The sequence below is a fragment of the Macaca nemestrina genome, chromosome 17 (genome assembly GCF_043159975.1).
Source record: "Macaca nemestrina isolate mMacNem1 chromosome 17, mMacNem.hap1, whole genome shotgun sequence".
Lineage (NCBI taxonomy): Eukaryota > Metazoa > Chordata > Mammalia > Primates > Cercopithecidae > Macaca > Macaca nemestrina.
Genome location: NC_092141.1, coordinates 62786736 through 62806545, shown reverse-complemented (window position 1 = coordinate 62806545; position 19810 = coordinate 62786736). Strand labels below are relative to the sequence as shown.

The 19810-nt window shown below is 42.5% G+C and overlaps 1 protein-coding gene across 4 annotated transcripts in view; it reads left to right on the top strand.

Moving 5' to 3' along the window:
- Positions 1-19810, top strand: part of LOC105472254 (F-box and leucine rich repeat protein 20) — a 162288-nt gene that overhangs the window by 124439 nt on the left and 18039 nt on the right. For 3 of the 4 annotated variants that reach the window (XM_011725326.3, XM_011725327.3, XM_071083065.1), the window contains 6 exons: positions 573-668; positions 3619-3745; positions 4983-5057; positions 13064-13194; positions 17677-17737; positions 19673-19717. In XM_011725326.3, coding sequence (XP_011723628.1) covers positions 573-668; positions 3619-3745; positions 4983-5057; positions 13064-13194; positions 17677-17737; positions 19673-19717 — 535 coding nt within the window. The remainder of the gene's footprint in view (positions 1-572; positions 669-3618; positions 3746-4982; positions 5058-13063; positions 13195-17676; positions 17738-19672; positions 19718-19810) is intronic. The other variant, XM_011725329.3, reaches the window with a different exon arrangement.

Genomic DNA, 19810 nt, shown 5'->3' with positions numbered 1-19810 from the left:
TCATGATCTGTTAAAATTTAAAATGAGAACTTGACCGCCAGAGAAAAGTTTTTAATACATAAACTTACTTTTTTCAGCCCAATATCAGTCCATCATCCATCTTTTATATACCTTGCAAAAATCCATTTCCTACATTACTGTTATGCAAAAGGTTATCTTGAGTAGGGATTTAAGTGAAAAAACATGCAGAGCTTTTCTTCTTCATGTTTGACTATGTGCTAGTAGATAGCCATTAGCTTCTGGTGTTTCTGGATTTGCAAAATGCATATAGATCTCTTAGAAATCACATAAGTATCATGTTGTCAATTGCTGTTAACATTTTAAAATATGAATCAAACACCATCTTCCCCTCATGCAAATTCTCATATACAGCACAACCTTTTTTCTTTGTGAGTGGTATCTGTCTCTTCCTCAATGTGAAGGGTCTTAGGATATGTAACTGCTTTTTTAGGGGTATGAAAATTTTACAGTTCTTATATATACACATATGTTTAATGAGAACAGTGTCTGATATACCAAGGATATGTACTTGTCTTGTTTATTCATTATTTTCTCCTTTTTCCATTTTTCAGTACATGTACTAGCCTTAGCAAGTTCTGTTCCAAACTCAGGCACCTTGACTTGGCTTCCTGTACATCAATAACAAACATGTCTCTAAAAGCTCTGAGGTAAATTTCTTATAATAAGCATGTCCAGTAATCAGAAAAAAATACATACTTTAAAAAAATAACTGATATAAAGTTGGAATTGAAGGCAACTCTGTTTTATGGATATATTTTGTAGTTCAGAATAGATATTTTGTTTTACCACTTGCCCTGATTACAGTTATGGGACATACTAAAGTGAAATGACTAGAGGTAACTAGGATTTCTGAACAGGGTAGTACAGTTTATACATAAACAATTAGATTTTTATGAAGTCTTATTTTCAAAAAGAAAATAAGGCCAGGCGCAGAGGCTCATGCCTATAATCCCAGCACTTTGGGAGGCCAAGGCGGGCAGATCACGAGGTCAAGAGATTGAAACCATCCTGGCCAACATGGTGAAACCCCGTCTCTACTAAAAATATAAACATTAGCTGGGTGTGGTGGCATGCACCTGTAGTCCCAGCTACTAGGGAGGCAGAGGTTGCAGTAAGCTTAGATCGCGCCATTGCACTCCAGTCTGGTGACAGAGTGAGACTCCATCTCAAAAAAAACAAACAAAAAAAGGGCACGTGTTATTATAGCTTAGTGCTTAAAACAGGTATCTGGAGCCAGATTATTAACCAGGTACTTTAAGCAAACATAACCTTTCTGAGCTTTTTCTTCTCACCTCATAACATTTTAAGATTTAACGAGGTATTAGGCGACACCATATAAAGTTTTGCTAGTATTTGACAGTTTTCATGTTATAAGAATGACAGCTGCATGTGGCTCAACCTGATGTATATAAAGTGCTTTAAAAAGGGTCCCTGAGGCCCTGGGCATGGTGGCTCACACCTGTAATCCCAGCTCTTTGGGAGCCCAGGGTAGGAGGATCACTTGAGCTCAGGAGTTCTAGACCAGCCTGTGCAACATAGGGAAACCCTGTCTCTACTAAAAAAATAAGAAAATTCGCCAGGCATGGTGGCATAGCCCTGTAGTCCCAGCTGCTCAGGGGACTGTGACGGGAGGATCGTTTGAGCCCGGCAGGTTGAGACTGCAGTGAGCTATAATTGTGCCACTGCACTCTAGGCTGGGCAACAGAACGAGACCTCATCTCAAGAAAAAAGAAATACAAATTTAGTTAAGTAGAGTATAAATAATCTAAAATGTGGCTCCTTTTAGACCTTCTTTGTGAATATTGAACACATGTACCTAAGACGGTTTGCTGTGTAGGCTAATAAACTTGATAATATAACTTTTATCATTTATAAAATATTTTCACATAAATGATCTTATTTATTTAAAAGCTTTGTGAAGTAGAGTGGATGGGCATTTTACAGCTAAGAAAATCTAGAAAGTTGTTGACTGCCAGGTACTGTAATACAACCATGAGATGTAACTGAGTAAGATATTGCTGCCCTTAAGTTGCTCACAGTCAACTGTTACTGTGGAATAAATGCTATGATAGGAATGAGTATGTCAGTTTTGGGAAAACATAGAGGTATGGAGCTAATCTTAGACTAAGAGAGGTTCAGACAGGCTTCCTAAAGTCACCTTCCTGAAGTTAAACTATTAATATTGGAGAATGAACTTGAACTGGGATATCATGGCTTTATCTTCTGGGTCTTTTCGGCAGGCAGGAATATTTCGAACAATTTATGGAGTGTTTTCTGAAGAATATTATAGAAAACTTGCAATTCATCCATAATCCAAATATGAAGCTAAACTGTTAAGAGTAGATGGAATCAACGATGAAACTAGTAGTTTGAAGGCAGAGATTGGACATAAGATATCCTAAATTCAGCCTACAAAAGCAGTACTCTAGAAACATCTCTTCTTTTTTTTTATTTTTTTTGAGACGGAGTCTCGCTCTGTTGCCCAGGCTGGAGTGCACTGGCGCGATTTCGGCTCACTGCAAACTCCATGTCCCGGGTTCACGCCATTCTCCTCCTCAGCCTCCCAAGTAGCTGGGACTACAGGCACCCGCCACCACGCCTGGCTAATTTTTTTTTTTCGTATTTTTAGTAGAGACGGGGTTTCACCATGTTAGCCAGGATGGTCTCGATCTCCTGACCTCGTGATTCGCCCACCTTGGCCTCCCAAAGTGCTGGGATTACAAGCGTGAGCCACTGCGCCTGGCCTAGAAACATCTCAAGGAAATACACAGGGCCTTTGTAATTTTTTAAAATAAAAGTTTAAAAGCCTTCATTACTACTTTGGTACTGTGAGTTGAATATCCCTATTTCAAAAATCCAAAATGCAGCTGGGTGCTACTTGAGGGACTGAGGTGGGAGGATCACTTGAGCCATGGAGGTCACAGATGTAGTGACCCCTGATGGCGCCACTGCACTCCAGCCTGGGTGACAGAGCGAGACCCTGTCTTTAAAAAAAAAAAAAAAGAAAGAAAATCTGAAGTGCTTCAAAATCCCAAACTTTTTGAGTATCGATGTGACCCTCAAAAGAAATGGTCATTGGGGCACTTCAGGTTTTCAGATATGGGATATTCAACTATGTAAGTATAATGCAAATACTGCAAAATTAGACATCTGAAACACTTCTGGTACCAAGCATTTAAGATAAGGGATACTCAACCGGTAATAGCATTGCTCGATGGAGAATCTAGTTTTGAATCTGAGCTCTTTATTAATTACTCTGTAAGCTAGAATAAATCACTTAATTTCCATTTTCTGTCTAGAGAGCTTTGAGATATGTGATAAGTACAAAAGGAATATAAATCTGAAAAACATTATAATGCTTTGTGTTTGTTGGTTAAGCTGGATTTTAGATGATCCTGCTAATGATATAATCCCATGTGAATACCACATTGATAAATCAGCTTTTTTTCTAAATATACCTTAGGTAAATATATTTTTTCTTGTGGGAAAAAAATGGGAATGTTTCCATTCCTTTACTAAACAGCCAGTAAATTGAGACGTTGGTGTTTTTGGAATTGGATTTAGTGATATGTTTCTCTTATTTTGTTTTATCCTTAGTGAGGGATGTCCACTGTTGGAGCAGTTGAACATTTCCTGGTGTGACCAAGTAACCAAGGATGGCATTCAAGCACTAGTGAGGGGCTGTGGGGGTCTCAAGGCCTTATTCTTAAAAGGCTGCACACAGGTAATACTCCATGTAGGGCTCGTGAAATTCAGAAGAATCATGAACGAATCATGAGTTCTTTATAGGCAGCCCCAAAATGTTTGTCTGGAGGGAAAGGTTAGTTGTGTGTATTATTGACCAAAGACAAATGCTTACCAAAGATTAAAGTGTTTTCCTTAGGACAAAAGAATGAGAAGAATTAACATCCAACCAAAAATAGACTTGAGGAGGAGGGAGATAAGGTGGAAAGATAAGATTATATTAAAGATACACCATGGTCAAGAAGAATTTCGTGCAGTTTAATTTGTGCTGAGAAGAAAACTTGGCATGTTGTCACTGCCTGATACTTTGAACTAGATAGGCAAAGAAGGCAATTTCCACTTGTTTTTTTAACCACCAGTGTTTCTTAAATATGCCAAGTGTACAGCAGCCTGCATTTTATAATATTGATGCTTATTTCCTGCCAGTCACATTACAAATCCAACATATTTTGTCATTAAAAATTTTACTATCTCAGTGTTTTATAGTGAAAAAAAGAATTGATTAGTTAGCCTCCGGAAAGAAATGAGTGGGTTTAAATTGTGACTGACAAACTAAGGCTAGGCTCTACTTTATTTTCCTAATTAGGATTCCATTAAAAATGCCCTGATTCTTTTATCATGATGAGAGGGGTTCCATTGTTTGAAAGAGAATTTCAGATGTATGACTGCCTTAAAACAACAACTTGAGCTTCTGGTTATTTATGGAATCCTGAAAAATACTGATTGGAATATATCATTATAATCAGTTACTTACCATCTGTTCTCAGCACTGTAAGCATGACACCTATCTTCCAGTGGGAGATGGACACTGGATTCCTTTCTTGGCTGTTTTTCCTCAAAGTTTGTTTATGAAAAACTTTATAAGGGGTGTGTAGAAGTTTGAAAATTATTTTCGTTTCATGGGCCCTCAGCAAAATGCTGCCAGGTATATTTAATTTATCAGAAGTAAAACCCATAAAAAGTAGGCAGTGTTAACTTCATCTTTGTTCTTGATGTAATGATAATGTGAATTTGAAAGTGGTCAAAGCTGATTTTAAATCCTGAGAATCATAGTAATATGAATTATACTGTTATGTGATCATAGCTTATTTTCTGGTTCATTGTTCCTTCAAAACTTGGTTGGCTGTGTTAGAATGTATGAATGAATGTGTACATTCTTAAATCTTTCTCCTTTGAAACAATGTCAGTAATCATTTTTTTCTTACTTTTTAATCTAGCTAGAAGATGAAGCTCTCAAGTACATAGGTGCACATTGCCCTGAACTGGTGACTTTGAACTTGCAGACTTGCTTGGTAAACATCCCTTCTCACAATTCTTCTGTTTTAGTAATTCATTTCATTAAAACTATTTTAAGAGCTTCAGTCATCAAGACCAGTATTGTTTTTCTACCACAACCCTAGTGACAAAGTAAACACACAGATGACTCTTGACATGCTTAACAATACTCATTCCTAGGGGCCTTGACATAGATAAGATAGGAGGTAGCTAGCTTATACAGAATTCCAGATGAGCTAGCTGTAGCTCCACCCCTTTCTTACATACTTAAAAAAAACTGTCTACTTTTAAAATGTAAATGATTCACAAATTTAGTATTTAAAATTGCAGTCAAGCTGGGCACGGTGGCTCATACCTGTAATCCTAGCACTTTGGGAGGGTGAAGCAGGCAGATTGCTTGAGTCCGGGAGTTTGAGACCAGCCTAGGCAACATGGCAAAACCCCGTCTCTACAAAAGGTATAAAAATTAGGTGGGTTTGGTGGTGTGTGCCTGTAGTCCCAGCTCCTTGGGAGGCTGAGGTGGGAAGATAATTGAGCTTGGGAGGTTGAGGTGCAATGAGCTGAAATCATGCCACAGCACTCCAGCTCGGGCAACAGAGTGAGACCTTATCTCAAAAAAATAAATAAGGCCGGGCGCGGTGGCTCAAGCCTGTAATCCCAGCACTTTGGGAGGCCCAGACGGGCGGATCACGCGGTCAGGAGATGGAGACCATCCTGGCTAACCCCGTCTTTACTAAAAAAATACAAAAAAGTAGCTTGGCGGGGTGGTGGGCGCCTGTAGTCCCAGCTACTCGGGAGGCTGAGGCGGAGAATGGCGTGAACCCGGGAGGCGGAGCTTGCAGTGAGCTGAGATCCGGCCACTGCACTCCAGCCTGGGCGACAGCGAGACTCCGTCTCAAAAAATAAATAAATAAATTAATTAATTAAATAAGAAGATGAACAATATATACTCGTCAAATTATTTTCAAGTAGCATCTATATTTTAGTGTTTCGGCTTGTTCAAACTATCAACTTTTTTGTGTCTACCCCAAAACCCCTGAATTTTACTCAGATAATTTGCTGAAACTATTCAGGCACCTAGAATGTTAACAGTACATCTTTATTTTATTTTATTATTTTTTTTTTTTTTTGAGGCAAAGTCTTACTCTGTCACCCAGGCTCGAGTGCAGTGATGAGATCTGCACTCACTGCAGCCAACCTCTACCTCCTAGGCTCAAGCGATTCTCCTGCCTCAGCCTCCTTCATAGCTGGGATTACACGCCACACCCAGCTTTTTTTTTTTTTTTTTTTTTTTTTGAGACAGAGTCTCACTCTGTCACCCAGGCTAGAGTGCAATGGTGACACTGCACTAAGCTCATTGCAACCTCTGCTAGCTCTGCTCGTTGCAACCTCTGCTGCCTGGGTTCAAGCAATTCTCCTACCTTCGCCTCCTGAGTATCTAGGATTACAAGTGTGTGTCACCACGCCCGGCTAATTTTTTTTTTTTTTTTTTTTTTTGAGACGGAGTCTCGCACTGTTGCTGGGGCTGGAGTGCAGAGGCGCCATCTTGGCTCACTGCAACTTCTGCCTCCCAGGTTCAAGCGATTCTCCTTGCTTAGCCTCCCAAGTAGCTGGGATTATAAGCGCCCATCACCAAGCCCGGCTGATTTTTTTTTGGTTTTTTTGTTTGTTTGTTTTTTGTTTTTGAGATGGAGTCTCGCTCTGTCGCCCAGGCTGGAGTGCAGTGGCGCGATCTCGGCTCACTGCAAGCTCTGCCTCCCGGGTTCACGCCATTCTCCTGCCTCAGCCTCCTGAGTAGCTGGGACTACAGGCGCCCGCCACCGCGCCCAGCTAATTTTTTTTTTTTTTTTTGTATTTTTAGTAGCGACGGGGTTTCACTGTGGTCTCGATCTCCTGACCTTGTGATCCGCCCGCCTCGGCCTCCCAAAGTGCTGGGATTACAGGCGTGAGCCACCGCACCCGACTTTTTTTGTATTTTTAGTAGAGATGGGGTTTCACTATGTTGGCCAGGCTGGTAATTTTTGTATTTTTAGTAGAGATGGGGTTTTGCCATGTTGACCAGGCTGGTCTTGAACTCCTGACCTCAGGTGATCTGCCTGCTTCAGCCTCCCAGAGTGCTGAGATTACAGGTATAAGCCACGACCCTGGCCATATTTTTGAGACAGAGTCCTGCTCTGTTACGCAGGCTGGAGATTTTTGCTCACCTTCACCTCCCAGGCTCAAGTGATTGTCCCACCTCAGCCTCCCTAGTAGTTGGAACTACAGACATGCACCACCACACTCAGCTGATTTTTGTATTTTTTTGTAGAAATGGGGTTTCGCCATGTTAGCCAGGTTGGTCTCAAATTCCTGGGCTCAAGTAATCCACCTGGCTTAGCCTCCCAAAGTGCTGGGAATACAGGCGTGAGCCACATGCCTGGCCAACAGTACACCTTTAGCGTTTTTCTCTTGCCTTAAAAATTACAAATATATTTGCCTTGGAGTGAGAGTTGCTCATGACAAAGAAAAAAGTGATGAGTTCCTTTTTTTTTTTTTTTTTTTTTTTTTTTGGTGAAGTCTCACTCTGTCACTTAGGCTGGGATCATAGCTCACAGCAACCTCCAGCTACAGGGCTCAAGCAATCCTCCCACTTCAGCGTTCTGAATAGCTTGGTTTACAGGTGTGTGCCATCACACCTGGCTAAGTTTTTAATTTTTTGTAGAGATAGGGTCTCCCTATGTTGCCAGGCTGGTCTCAAACGTCTGGGCTCAAGCAGTCCGCCTGCCTCAGCCTCGCAATGTGCTCTTCCTTACAATTCTGATTACTATAGTTGCTGACTAAGAATTTGCCTAATTTCATTTTATTTATTTATTGATTGATTGATTTAGAGACGGAGTCTCGCTCTGTTGCCCAGGCTGGAGTGGAGTTCACCGCAACCTCCAGGAGGTTCAAGCAATTCTCCTGCCCCACCTTCCCAAGTAGCTGGGATTACAGGGCGTGCCTCCATGCCTGTCTAATTTTAGTTGAGATGGAGTTTTGCCATGTTGGCCAGGCTGCTCTAGAACTCCTGACCTCAAGTGATCTGCTGGCTTTGACCTCCCAAAGTGCTGGGATTACAGGTGTGAGCCATTGCACCCAGCCATGATTTCATATTTAAGACTGGAATGTGGCCAGGCACAGTGGCTCACGTCTGTAATCCCAACACTTTGGGAGGCCGAGACGGTGGCTCGTTTGAGGTCAGGAGATCAAGACCAGTCTGGCCAACATGGTGAAACCCCATCTCCACTAAAAGTACAAAAATTACCCGGGCGTAGTGGTGTGTGCCCGTAATCCCAGCTACTTGGGAGGCTGAGGCAGGAGAATCGCTTGAACCCAGGAGGTGGAGGTTGCAGTGAGCCAAGATCGCACCATTGTACTCCAGCCTGGGTGACAGAGTCAGACTCCATCTCAAAAAAAAAAAAGGACTGAAATGTTTACTCTTGAGAGATCAGCCACAATTATTGTAAACATGAAATCATCTTACAATGCCAAAGAAAAACTATTCCTGGAGAGCTTCGTGTGTGTGTGTGTGTGTACGCACACATGCGTGCATGCGTGCGCCTGTAATCCTAGCACTTTGGGAGGCTGAGGTGGGTGAATCACCTGAGGTCAGCAGTTCGAGACCGACCTGGCCAACTTGGTAAAACCCCATCTCTACTAAAGATACAAAAATCATCCAAGTATGGTGGTGTGCGCCTGTAATCCCAGCTATTCAGGAGTCTGAGGCAGGAGACTCACTTGAACCTGGGAGGTGGAGGTTGCAGTGAGCCAAGATCACGCCACTGCATTCCAGCCTGGGCAGCAGAGCGAGACTCTGTCTCAAAAAAAAAAAAAATGCTGGGCGCAGTGGCTCACACCTGTAATCCCAGCACTCTGGGAGGCCAAGGCGGGTGGATCACAAGGTCAGGAGATCGAGACCATCCTGGCTAACATGGTGAAACCCCGTCTCTACTAAAAAATACAAAAAGTTAGCCAGGCGTGGTGGCGGGCGCCTGTAGTCCCAGCTAATCGGGAGGCTGAGGTAGGAGAATGGCATGAACCCGGGAGGCGGAACTTGCAGTGAGCCAAGATCACGCCACTGCACTCCAGCCTGGGCAACAGAGCGAGACTCCATCTCAAACAAAAACAAAAACAAAAAACAAATGTGAGTGTGTGTGTATGTATAAGTACACACATACATGTACACATATATTTATGCACTATATACATATACATTACATACACACACATACAGACATAAATATGTACATAACATTTGCAGGTTTAATTTGGTGTTTCTTCATCCTTCCAGCAGGCAGGAATCACAGTGAACTTAAAGAACCAATTCTGGCCGGGCGCGGTGGCTCAAGCCTGTAATCCCAGCACTTCGGGAGGCCGAGGTGGGCGGATCATGAGGTCAGGAGATCGAGACCATCCTAGTTAACACGGTGAAACCCTGTCTCTACTAAAAATACAAAAAAATTAGCTGGGCGTGGTGGCAGGCGCCTGTAGTCCCAGCTACTCGGGAGGCTGAGGCAGGAGAATGGCGTGAACCCGGGAGGCAGAGCTTGCAGAGAGCCAAGATCATGCCACTGTACTCCAGCCTGGGTGACAGAGTGAGACTCTGTCTCGAAAAAAAAAAAAAAAAACCAATTCTATCTTATGTGTATTTTATTGTTTTCCTTCACCCAAATCTTAGTACAGGAGTCATTTCTTTCCTACAGGGTGATAAAATGATTCTCAGCATTGATGAGATTTCATGCTCTGCCCAAAACTGTTGAGGTGATTAAAGCACATTTTTGATTCTTTGATTTTCTTGATAGATTTGAAAAACATAGAAGTTTAGTAAATTTTACTTTTTTTTTTTTTTTTTTGAGACGGAGTTTTGCTCTTGTTGCCCAAGCTGGAGTACAATGACATGATCTTGGCTCACTGCAACCTCTGCCTCCTGGGTTCAAGTGATTCTCCTGCCTCAGCCTCCCTAGTAGCTGGGATTACAGGCACATGCCACCATGTCTGGCTAATTTTTTGTATCTTTAGTAGAAACGGGGTTTCACCATGTTAGGCTGGTCTCAAACTCCTGACCTCAAGTGATCTGCCCACCTCAGCCTCCCGAAGTGCTGAGATTACAGATGCGAGCCACCGTGCCTGGCCTACAATTTTTTAAAGTATTGACAGTATGACTTAACTCATCTTTCTTCCTCAGTACTGTCTTATACAAAGGAAAGGGCAGCACAGCCCTACAGTACTTTTCTAGTATTGTGTGGCACAAATATCTTTGGCCTGCTAAATTTGCATGTTTATTGATTCTTACTTCCCTCTTTATATCTCGGCTATCGTAGTCTAAAGACAGTACATCATGTTTGTATGGCACTTTTTTAGCTGCCTCCACGTGTGTTAATATCTCATTACTTGATCCTCATTAGTATCTGCCTTAGCATCCAATTTTTTAATCTATATTTGTGTCAGTTGCATGATATTGAAAACATGATTTAAGCAGTGGATATTAAAAGTTGTGGGATTTTGTTTTTTCAGTTGTCCTTGTAATTTATGGACATGACTATTAAACAGAGATGAGAAGAGAGCTATTATTTTTAGGCCTACACAAAATTAGTCAATCTGGAGGACAAATTGAAGTGCTGATAGTATCCACCGTATTAAGATGTTTATATGTAACTTTTCTTTTTTTTTTTTTTTTCTTTCTTTCTTTCCTTTTTTTTTTTAAGGGAGTTGCGGGTGGTCTCATTATGTTGCCCAGACTGGCCTTGAACTCCTGGGCTAAAGTGGTCATCTCACTTCAACCTCCTGAGTAGCTGGGACTGTAGGCATGTGTGCTTGTATTATTTTTAAAAATATAACATCTTTGATATGAGGTAGCTTATTGTGCAACAAATTACTCAGTTGGTTAGAAAACAACCAGATATTATTTATGAAATATTTGTACCAGGGTGGCTCATGCCTGTAATCCCAGCACTTTGGGAGGCTGAGGTGGTCGGATCACAAGGTCAGGAGTTCGAGAACAGCCTGGCTAACATGGTGAAACGCTGTCTCTACTAAAAATACAAAAATTAGCCGGGCATGGTAGCACTTGCCTATGCCCAGCTACTCAGGAGGCTGAGGCAGGAGAATCGCTTGAACCCTGGAGATGGAGGTTGCAGTTATCCGAAACTGCGCCACTGTACTCCAGCCTGGTGACAGAGCAAGACTCCCTCTCAAAAAATAAAAGAAGAAATATTTGTACTGGTTTAAAGATAGTCCCTCTAAATCATCATGGAAGAAATAAAATAATTTACAAAAATTTTTAAAGTATATATGTAACATCTTTGAATGTATATTCGTTTTCATTTTAAATTAAAGTAAGATAACTTAGAATAATTTTTATTTTAATTTTTAATTGTTATATATATTTATAATTTTTTTTTTTTTAATAGAGGTGGGGCTTCGCCATGTTGCCCAGGCTGTTCTGGAACTTCTGAGCTCAGGTGTAAGCTACCATCCATGCGTGACCAATAACTAACTTTCTTTTTTTTTCTTTCTATTTTCTTTTGTTTTGAGAAGGAGTCTTTCTCTGTCGCCCAGGCTAGAGTGCAATGGCGCAATCTTGGCTCACTGCAACCTTAATCTCCCAGGTTAAAGTGATTCTCCTGCCTCAGCCTCCCAGGTAGCTGGGATTACAGGCATCTGCCACTGCACCTGGCTAATTTTTGTGTTTTTAATAGAGACCGGGTTTCACCATCTTGGCCAGGCTGGTCTCCAACTCCTGACCTCGTGATCCACCCACCTCGGCCTCCCAAAGTGCTGGGATTACAGGCTTGAGCCACCATGCCTGGCCCCAATAACTAACTTCCCTCCCTCCCTCCTCCTTGCTTTCTTTCTTCTCTTCCTTCCCTTCCCTTCCTTTCCTTTCTTCTTTCCTTTCTTTCTTCCTTTCTTTCCTTCCTTTCTTCCTTTCCCTTCCCTTCCTTTCCCTTCCCTTCCCTTCTTTCTCTTCCCCTTCCCCTTCCCTTTCCCTTTCCCTTCCTCTTCCCTCTCCCTTCCCCTTCCCCTTTTCTTCCCCTTCCCCTTCCCTTCCCCTTCCCTTTCCATTGCCTCCCAATGTGCTTGGATTACATGTGTGACCCACTGCGCCCAGCCTAATAACTTGTAAAAAGTACAAAATTGTGTCTGAGTTAGATACAACTCTTTTATTTCCATAAATTAGGATGTTCTTTATATTATAAAACTAAAATACAGAAGTAAATGGATGCTGTGACTGATACAAGATTGCAACTGTCATCCACAGTTTAATTTTTTTCACTAACTTATCAGTGTCAATTTGAACTTTTAGATATATTTATACTACTAAAATACTTACATCCTTATCTTTTTTCTAGGTTTTAAAATTGTTTAATTGAGGCCAGGCACAGTGGCTCAAGCCTGTAATTCAAGTACTTTGGGAGGCTGAGGTGGGCGGATCACTTGAGGCCAGGAGTTCGAGACCAGCCTGGCCAACATGGCAAAACCCCGTCTCTACTAAAAATACAAAAAAAAATTGCTGGACATGGTGGCGTGCACTTGTAGTCCCAGCTCCTCGGGAGGCTGAGGTATGAGAATCGCTTGAACCTGGGAGGTGGAGGTTGCAGTGAGCCAAGATTGCGCCACTGCACTCCAGCCTGGGTGATAGAGTGAGACTCTATCTCCAAATAATAAATAAATAAATAAATAAAATTATTTAATTGAACCTAAACTATGATGTACCCCATGCTGATCCCAGTCCCATTAGAATTCCATTTTAGCTTTTAACAGAATTATATTATAGCTTCTTCCCTTTGCACCAAAGGTGAGCATAGATCCTCTTGCAGACTAAATCAGGAACTGGAAGGAAGAAACAACGTGTGTTCATTTTCTTTTAGGTCTGCTATCTGATGAATGTGTTGAGCATGTCTTGATTTCCTTTTTGGTGATTATTTTCACAGAGCTGTCATTTTTCTTCTTTTGTTTTGCTAAGATACTAATATCTATGAATTTTTTTGCTCTTGTTTTTTAGCAAATCACAGATGAAGGTCTCATTACTATATGCAGAGGGTGCCATAAGTTACAATCCCTTTGTGCCTCTGGCTGCTCCAACATCACAGATGCCATCCTGAATGCTCTAGGTCAGAACTGCCCACGGCTTAGGTAAACATTTCTTGTTTAGCTCAAAAAAATCTTAGAACAAAAAAGTTTCCTTCACCCATATTTCTTCCTTGGAACTTTGGAATTTTAAGGTAGACATTGCAGACGCTTTGAAATGTTAAGGTAGTTAAGCACCTTTTAGATGCCCACCTACTTGCTTTTTGTACCTCATTTGATTTCATGTAATTGGCGTGAATCAAGGGGTGACAATCCCCAAATTCCACTACTTGCTATCCATACTAGAAAAAAAATCAACATTTTATTACTTGAGATAGGAAAGTATTCTTTCTTATTAATGCTTTTATATAATTCTTTTCTCAAAGTAGTTTTTAAAGGTCCACACTGAGGTAATTTATGTCATAGTAATGATACCAGGTACATAGCAGGGGGTACTATGTTTAAAAATAAAAAACACTGTTACAGGAGTACCTCTTTTGTACTGATGGGCTTTTAAAACAGCCTTATTTCTCTCTGGCTCCTCAGTTTGAAGAATGCTGTGTTTTTTACTTTTTGTAGGGACGGGATCAGGCTGTGTTGCTCAGGGTGACCTCAAACTCTTGACTTCCAGGGATTCTCCCGCCTCAGCTTCCCAAAGTGTTGAGATTACAGGCGAGAGCCACTGTGCCCAGCCTATTATTGTCTTTTGAGGCAGTATTGGGTAGGCCTGCCTCAATCTCCTGGGTTCAAGTGATCCTGTCACCTCAGCCTCAGGAGTAGCTGGGACTAAAGACATACGCTACCACACCTCGCTACACTTTTTGTTCTCTAAAATAAACTTACGTAGTACTTGTAAATTAGGTGTTGCTTTAGGTGCTTTACAAATAATTCAGGGCCAGGTGCTGTGGCGCACACCTGTAATCCCAGCATTTAGGGAGGCTGAGGCTAAAAGATCGCTTGAGCCCAGGAGTTTGAAACCAGCATGGGCAACATGGCGGAACCCTGTCTCTACAAAAAATAAAAAATTAGCCAGGCATGGTGGTGTGTGCCTTGTAGTCCCAGCTACTCAGGAGGCTAAAGTGAGAGGATCACTTGAGCCCAGGAGGTCAAGGCTGCAGTGAGCTAAGATTATACCGCGGCCCTCTAGCCTGGGCAACAGAGTGAGACTCTTGCTCAATAACATTAATAATTTGTTTAATCTTCATAGCACCATATAAGCACTATTACCACTTTTTTTTTTTTTTTTTTTTTGGAGACAGAGTCTTGCTCTGTCACCCTGGCTGGAGTGCAGTGGTGCAATCTGGGGTCACTGCACTCTCCATCACCTGGGTTCAAGCAGTTAGCCTGCCTCAGCCTCCCTAGTAGCTGGGACTACAGGCAAGCGCCACCACACCCAGCTAATTTTTGTATTTTTAGTAGACAACATGGCTTTCACCATGTTGGCCAGGATGGTCTCCTGACCTTATGATCTGACCCCCCTCAGCCTCCCAAAGTGCTGGGATTACAGGCGTGAGCCACCACACCCAGCCTTGTTATCGCCATTTTATAGATGAGAAAACTGAAGCACAAAGAGACAAAGTAACCTGCTCGAGGTCCCAGCTAGTTAGTGTAGGAACAAGTATTCAACCCAGGAGCTCTGGCTCCTGAGCCTATGAAGCCACTTTTCTTATGTATAAAAATCATTGTAGGCCAGGCGCGGTGGCTTAAGCCTGTAATCTCAACACTTTGGGAGGCCGAGACAGGCGGATCATGAGGTCAGGAGATCGAGACCATCCTGGCGAACATGGTGAAACCCCATCTCTACTAAAAAACTAGCCGGGCGAGGTGGCGGGTGCCTATAGTCCCAGCTACTCGGGAGACTGAGGCAGGAGAATGGTGTAAACCCAGGAGGCAGAGCTTACAGTGAGCTGAAATCCGGCCACTGCACTCCAGCCTGGGCAACAGAGCAAGACTCCGTCTCGGTAAAAAAAAAAAAAAAAATCATTGTAAAGCTATAAAACTTTCAGAAATTTTTTTCTGATGATTACCTGGCCTAACCATAATTGTTGAAAGAACTTTTGTGGCCAGGCGCAGTGGCTCCCGCCTGTAATCCCAGCACTTTGGGAAACTGAGGCGGGTGGATCACCTGAGGTCAGGAGTTTGAGACCAGCCTGGTCAACGTGGTGAAACCTGGTCTCTACTAAAAATACAAAAATTACAGGTGTGGTGGCCCACTCCTGTAATCTCAGCTACTCGGGAGGCTGAGACAGGAGAACTGCCTGAACCCGGGTGGCGGAGGTTGCAGTGAACTGAGATTGCACCACTGCACTCCCAGCCTGGGTGGCAGAGTGAGAGAGACTCTGTCTTAAAAAAAAAAAAAAAAAAAACTTTTGCCTACAATATCAAAATTTCTTAAGAGAACATAGACCTGTTGGTCAAAATTAGTAATATCAAAAGCCTAGAGTATTCCTCAGGAGCTAGGGAGGTAATCAAACCTCTCTGAAAATCTTACACATTATCCTTTTCGACTTTAGAGAGAGGAGTCTTCAGCTCCAACTTCCTGTACAGTTCATTACATTGTTAGAATGGAAAAGCTCTCAACCGTGAAAATCAAAAGTTATGTTCCAGTCAGATCATGTTTTCCCATTAGGTAGCATTCATTTCTTTCTTTCTTTCTTTCTTTTTTTTGAGACAGAGTTTGGCTCTGTTGCCCAGGCTGGAGTGCAGTGGCATGATCTTGGCTCACTGTAACCTCCTCCTCCCAGGTTCAAGCAATTTCCATGCCTCAGCCTCCAGAGTAGCCAGGATTACAGGCATGCACTATCATGCCTGGCTAATTTTTTTGGTATTTTTGGTAGAGATTGGGTTTTGCTGTGTTGGCCAGGGTGGTCTTAAACTCCTGGCCTCAGATGATCTGCCCTCCCAAAGTTCTGGGATTACAGGCATGAGTCACCACATCTGGCCATCTCTTGGAATTTAAAAAAAAAAAAAAAAAAATTGATTTTTTTTTTTTTTTTTTTTTTTAGATGGAGTTTTGCTCTGTTGCCAGGCTGGAGTGCAGTGGCATGACCTCAGCTCACTGCAAACTCCGCCTTTTGGGTTCAAATGATTGTCCTGCCTCAACCTCTCAAATACCTGGGACTACAGGTGCCCACCACCATACCTGGCTAATTTTTTATATTTTTAGTAGAGACAGGGTTTCACCATGTTGGCGAGGCTGGTCTCGAACTCCTGACCTCAAGTGATCCACCTGCCTCGGCCTCCCAAAGTGCAGGGATTACAGGCGTGAGCCACCGTGCCTGGCCAGAAATTTTAAATTTTTTTAATACAGATGAAGTCTTGGTATGTTGCCCAGGCTGGTCTTGAACTTCTGAGCTCAAGTGATCCTCCTGCCTCAGCCTCCTGAAGTGCTGGGATTATAGGTGTGAGCCACAGCACCCTGTCATCCATTTCTCATTGATTTTTGGTTGATAATTATTTCCTATACTTTAATTTTTTTCAGCTTCAGTAGTGAGAGTTTTATAAACAAACATGTTCATTGTTACCATTATACGAAGGTCACCCAACTTTTCACAGAAGAGAGCTACTTTTGATTCCCCAATCCTGTGGTTGGTATTTAGGTTGGAGTTTAACAGTTGCTTAATAAGAGGTGAATGGCTGCCAGCTCAGCTTCCCTGTCTACTGGGCCTCCCTGGGAGCCTGTAGGAGAAAGCAAGAAGCTTTCACAAGTCTAGAATTTCATATTTGGGACAGACCTGTAATTAAGCAGCCCCTTTGTCACTTTTTTTTTTTTTTTTTTTGAGTCGGAGTCTCGCTCTGTCACCCAGGCTGGAGTGCAGTGGCAGGATCTTGGCTCACTGCAACCTCGGCCTCCAGGATTCAAGCGATTCTCCTGCCTCAGCCTCCCGAGTAGCTGGGACTACAGGCGGGTGCCTCCACACCTAGCTAATTTTTGTATTTTTAGTAGAGATGGGGTTTCACCATGTTGACCAGGCTGGTCTCGAACTCCTGACCTCAGGTGATCCACCTGCCTCGGCCTCCCAAAGTGTTAGGATTATAGGCATGAGCCACCATGCCCAGCCTGTCACATTTTTTTAAAGCAATTTAAATCTAAGTGAATCTACTTCTAAAACAGGAAAGAAAATAATTCATTTCAGCAAGTGATTAACTGAAATAGAGTATCTCCATTTCCTTTGTTTTCTAGGAGCAGGCTGCCCTCTGGGGGTAAGCAGTATGCCATGAAGAAGGCTTTTAATGCATTTCATGCATTTTGGTATTAACTACAAGCTTCAGTTATATTCTTCTGTGTTCATTGATTGCGTCACCCTGAAATGTGATATTTACAGGACCACTTTATGATGACTGCATGAAAATGAATGGCAAGATCTGTATACAGACTTGCTTAGTTGTTAATGTCATTCTGTATTATAAAGTCCTTAGAGAATAGGAGATTGTTTTTGTAAATCTTACTGTTTTAGTAAACTCAGTTTTCAGGGACTAAGAGCTTGACTTTCACTGTATGTGTGTGTGTGTGTGTTGTGTGTGTGTGTTTTTTTTTTTTTTTAACAGAATATTGGAAGTGGCAAGATGTTCTCAATTAACAGATGTGGGCTTTACCACTCTAGCCAGGGTAAGTATTTTCTTTTGGTTACATAGGTTTGTTTCCATAGGTTTTGTTAGGACTTTTTATTTCAGAAGAACAAGCAGCAAGGGAAATGTGAAATGTTAGCAGAATTGGGTGTGTGAGACAGGGTTTCATGCTACAGCTACAGACCTGCTGATACCAGAAAAAATACAAACTGCTCTAGAAATGCACACATGCATGGGAGAATATTAAACCCCTTCATGATACTTTTTAAAAAAATTTTTTTTAACTTTTTGAGATGGGGTCTCATTCTGTCACCCAGGCTGGGGTGCAGTGACACGATCTCGGCTCACTGCAACCTCCACCTCCCGGGTTCAAGCATTTCTCCTGCCTCAGCCTCCTGAGTAGCTGGGATCACAAGCATGCACCACCACATCCAGCTAATTTTTGTATTTTTAGTAGAGACAGGGTTTCAACATGTTGGCCAGGCTGGTCTTCAACTCCAGACCTCAAGTGATCCGCTCACCTTGGCCTCCCAAAGTGCTGGGATTACAGACATGAGCGGCTGCACCCATCCATGAGACTTGATTCTCCACAATTTCATAACATACTACATTAAGCAGGTGCTTCTTGGTACTTTGTGAAAAAACTTATTGGTTATTTGGTATATGACTAGTGAATGAAAGTAATATGGGGGCCGGGCGCGGTGGCTCAAGCCTGTAATCCCAGCATTTTGGGAGGCCGAGACGGGCGGATCACGAGGTCAGGTGATCGAGACCATCCTGGCTAACACGGTGAAACCCCGTCTCTACTAAAAATACAAAAAATGAGCCGGGCGAGGTGGCGGGCGCCTGTAGTCCCAGCTAGTCAGGAGGCTGAGGCAGGAGAATGGCGTAAACCCGGGAGGCGGAGCTTGCAGTGAGCTGAGATCCGGCCACTGCACTCCAGCCTGGGCAGCAGAGCGAGACTCCATCTCAAAAAAAAAAAAAAAAAAAAAAGGAAGTAATATTGAAAGAAACTACATGTCTGGTTTTAAATGGAAAGGTTTTAGTAGATTTTCTGTATTCTCCTGAATATTTTAATACTTGGATGGGTTTACAAATTACTATATGGTAGTATTTAAAATTATACTGACTTTGACCAGTGTTATGGGACAAGGGGATGGTTGTTTGCTTTTAGGCAGATCGATAGAATACTAATTAGGTGGGGGCCAGCACATGGCATGACTAAAGGAGGACATAGCTTGGGTGCAGTGGCTTACGCCTGTAATCCCAACATTTTGGAAGGTCAAGGCAAGCAGATCACTTGAGCCCAGTTTGAGCCCAGCCTGGGCAACACAGCGAAATTTCATCTCAATAAGAAATACAAAAGTCCGGGCACGGTGGCTCACGCCTGTAATCGCAGCACTTTGGGAGGCCAAGGCAGGTGGATCACCTGAGGTCAGGAGTTCGAGACCAGCCCGACCAACGTGGAGAAACCCTGACTTTACTAAAAATACAAAATTAGCCAGGGATGGTGGCGTGTGCCTGTAATCCCAGCTACTCGGGAGGCTGAGGCAGGAGAATCGCTTGAATCCGGGAGGCGGAGGTTGTAGTGAGCCGAGATCATGCCATTGCACTCTGGCCTGGGCAACGAGCGAAATTCCGTCTCAAAAAAAAAAAGAAAAAGAAATACAAAAATTAGCCAGATGTGGTGGCACATTCCTATAGTCCCAGCTACTTGGGAGGCTGAGGTGGGAGAATCACCTGAACCCAGGGAGTCAGAACCTGCAGTGAGCCATGATCACACCCACTGCACTCCAGCCTGGGTGACAGAGTGGGACCTTGTCTCAATAGAAAGAAAAAAAAATTAGCATCACACTAGCTCTGAAACACCAAAGAATTTATCAGTGTATTTAATATTACCTCTTAGTTTTCTGGCCTTAAATGTTTCTCATGTTTTAAATGTTTGTACTGTAATGTTTGGTTTTGTATTTTGTAGAATTGCCATGAACTTGAAAAGATGGACCTGGAAGAGTGTGTTCAGGTAAGATTATAGATTTTAATTCAGAAGTACATTAGACACTTAGATAATACACAACATCAGAATGTCCAATTCCCTACCCTAATGTAGGATACT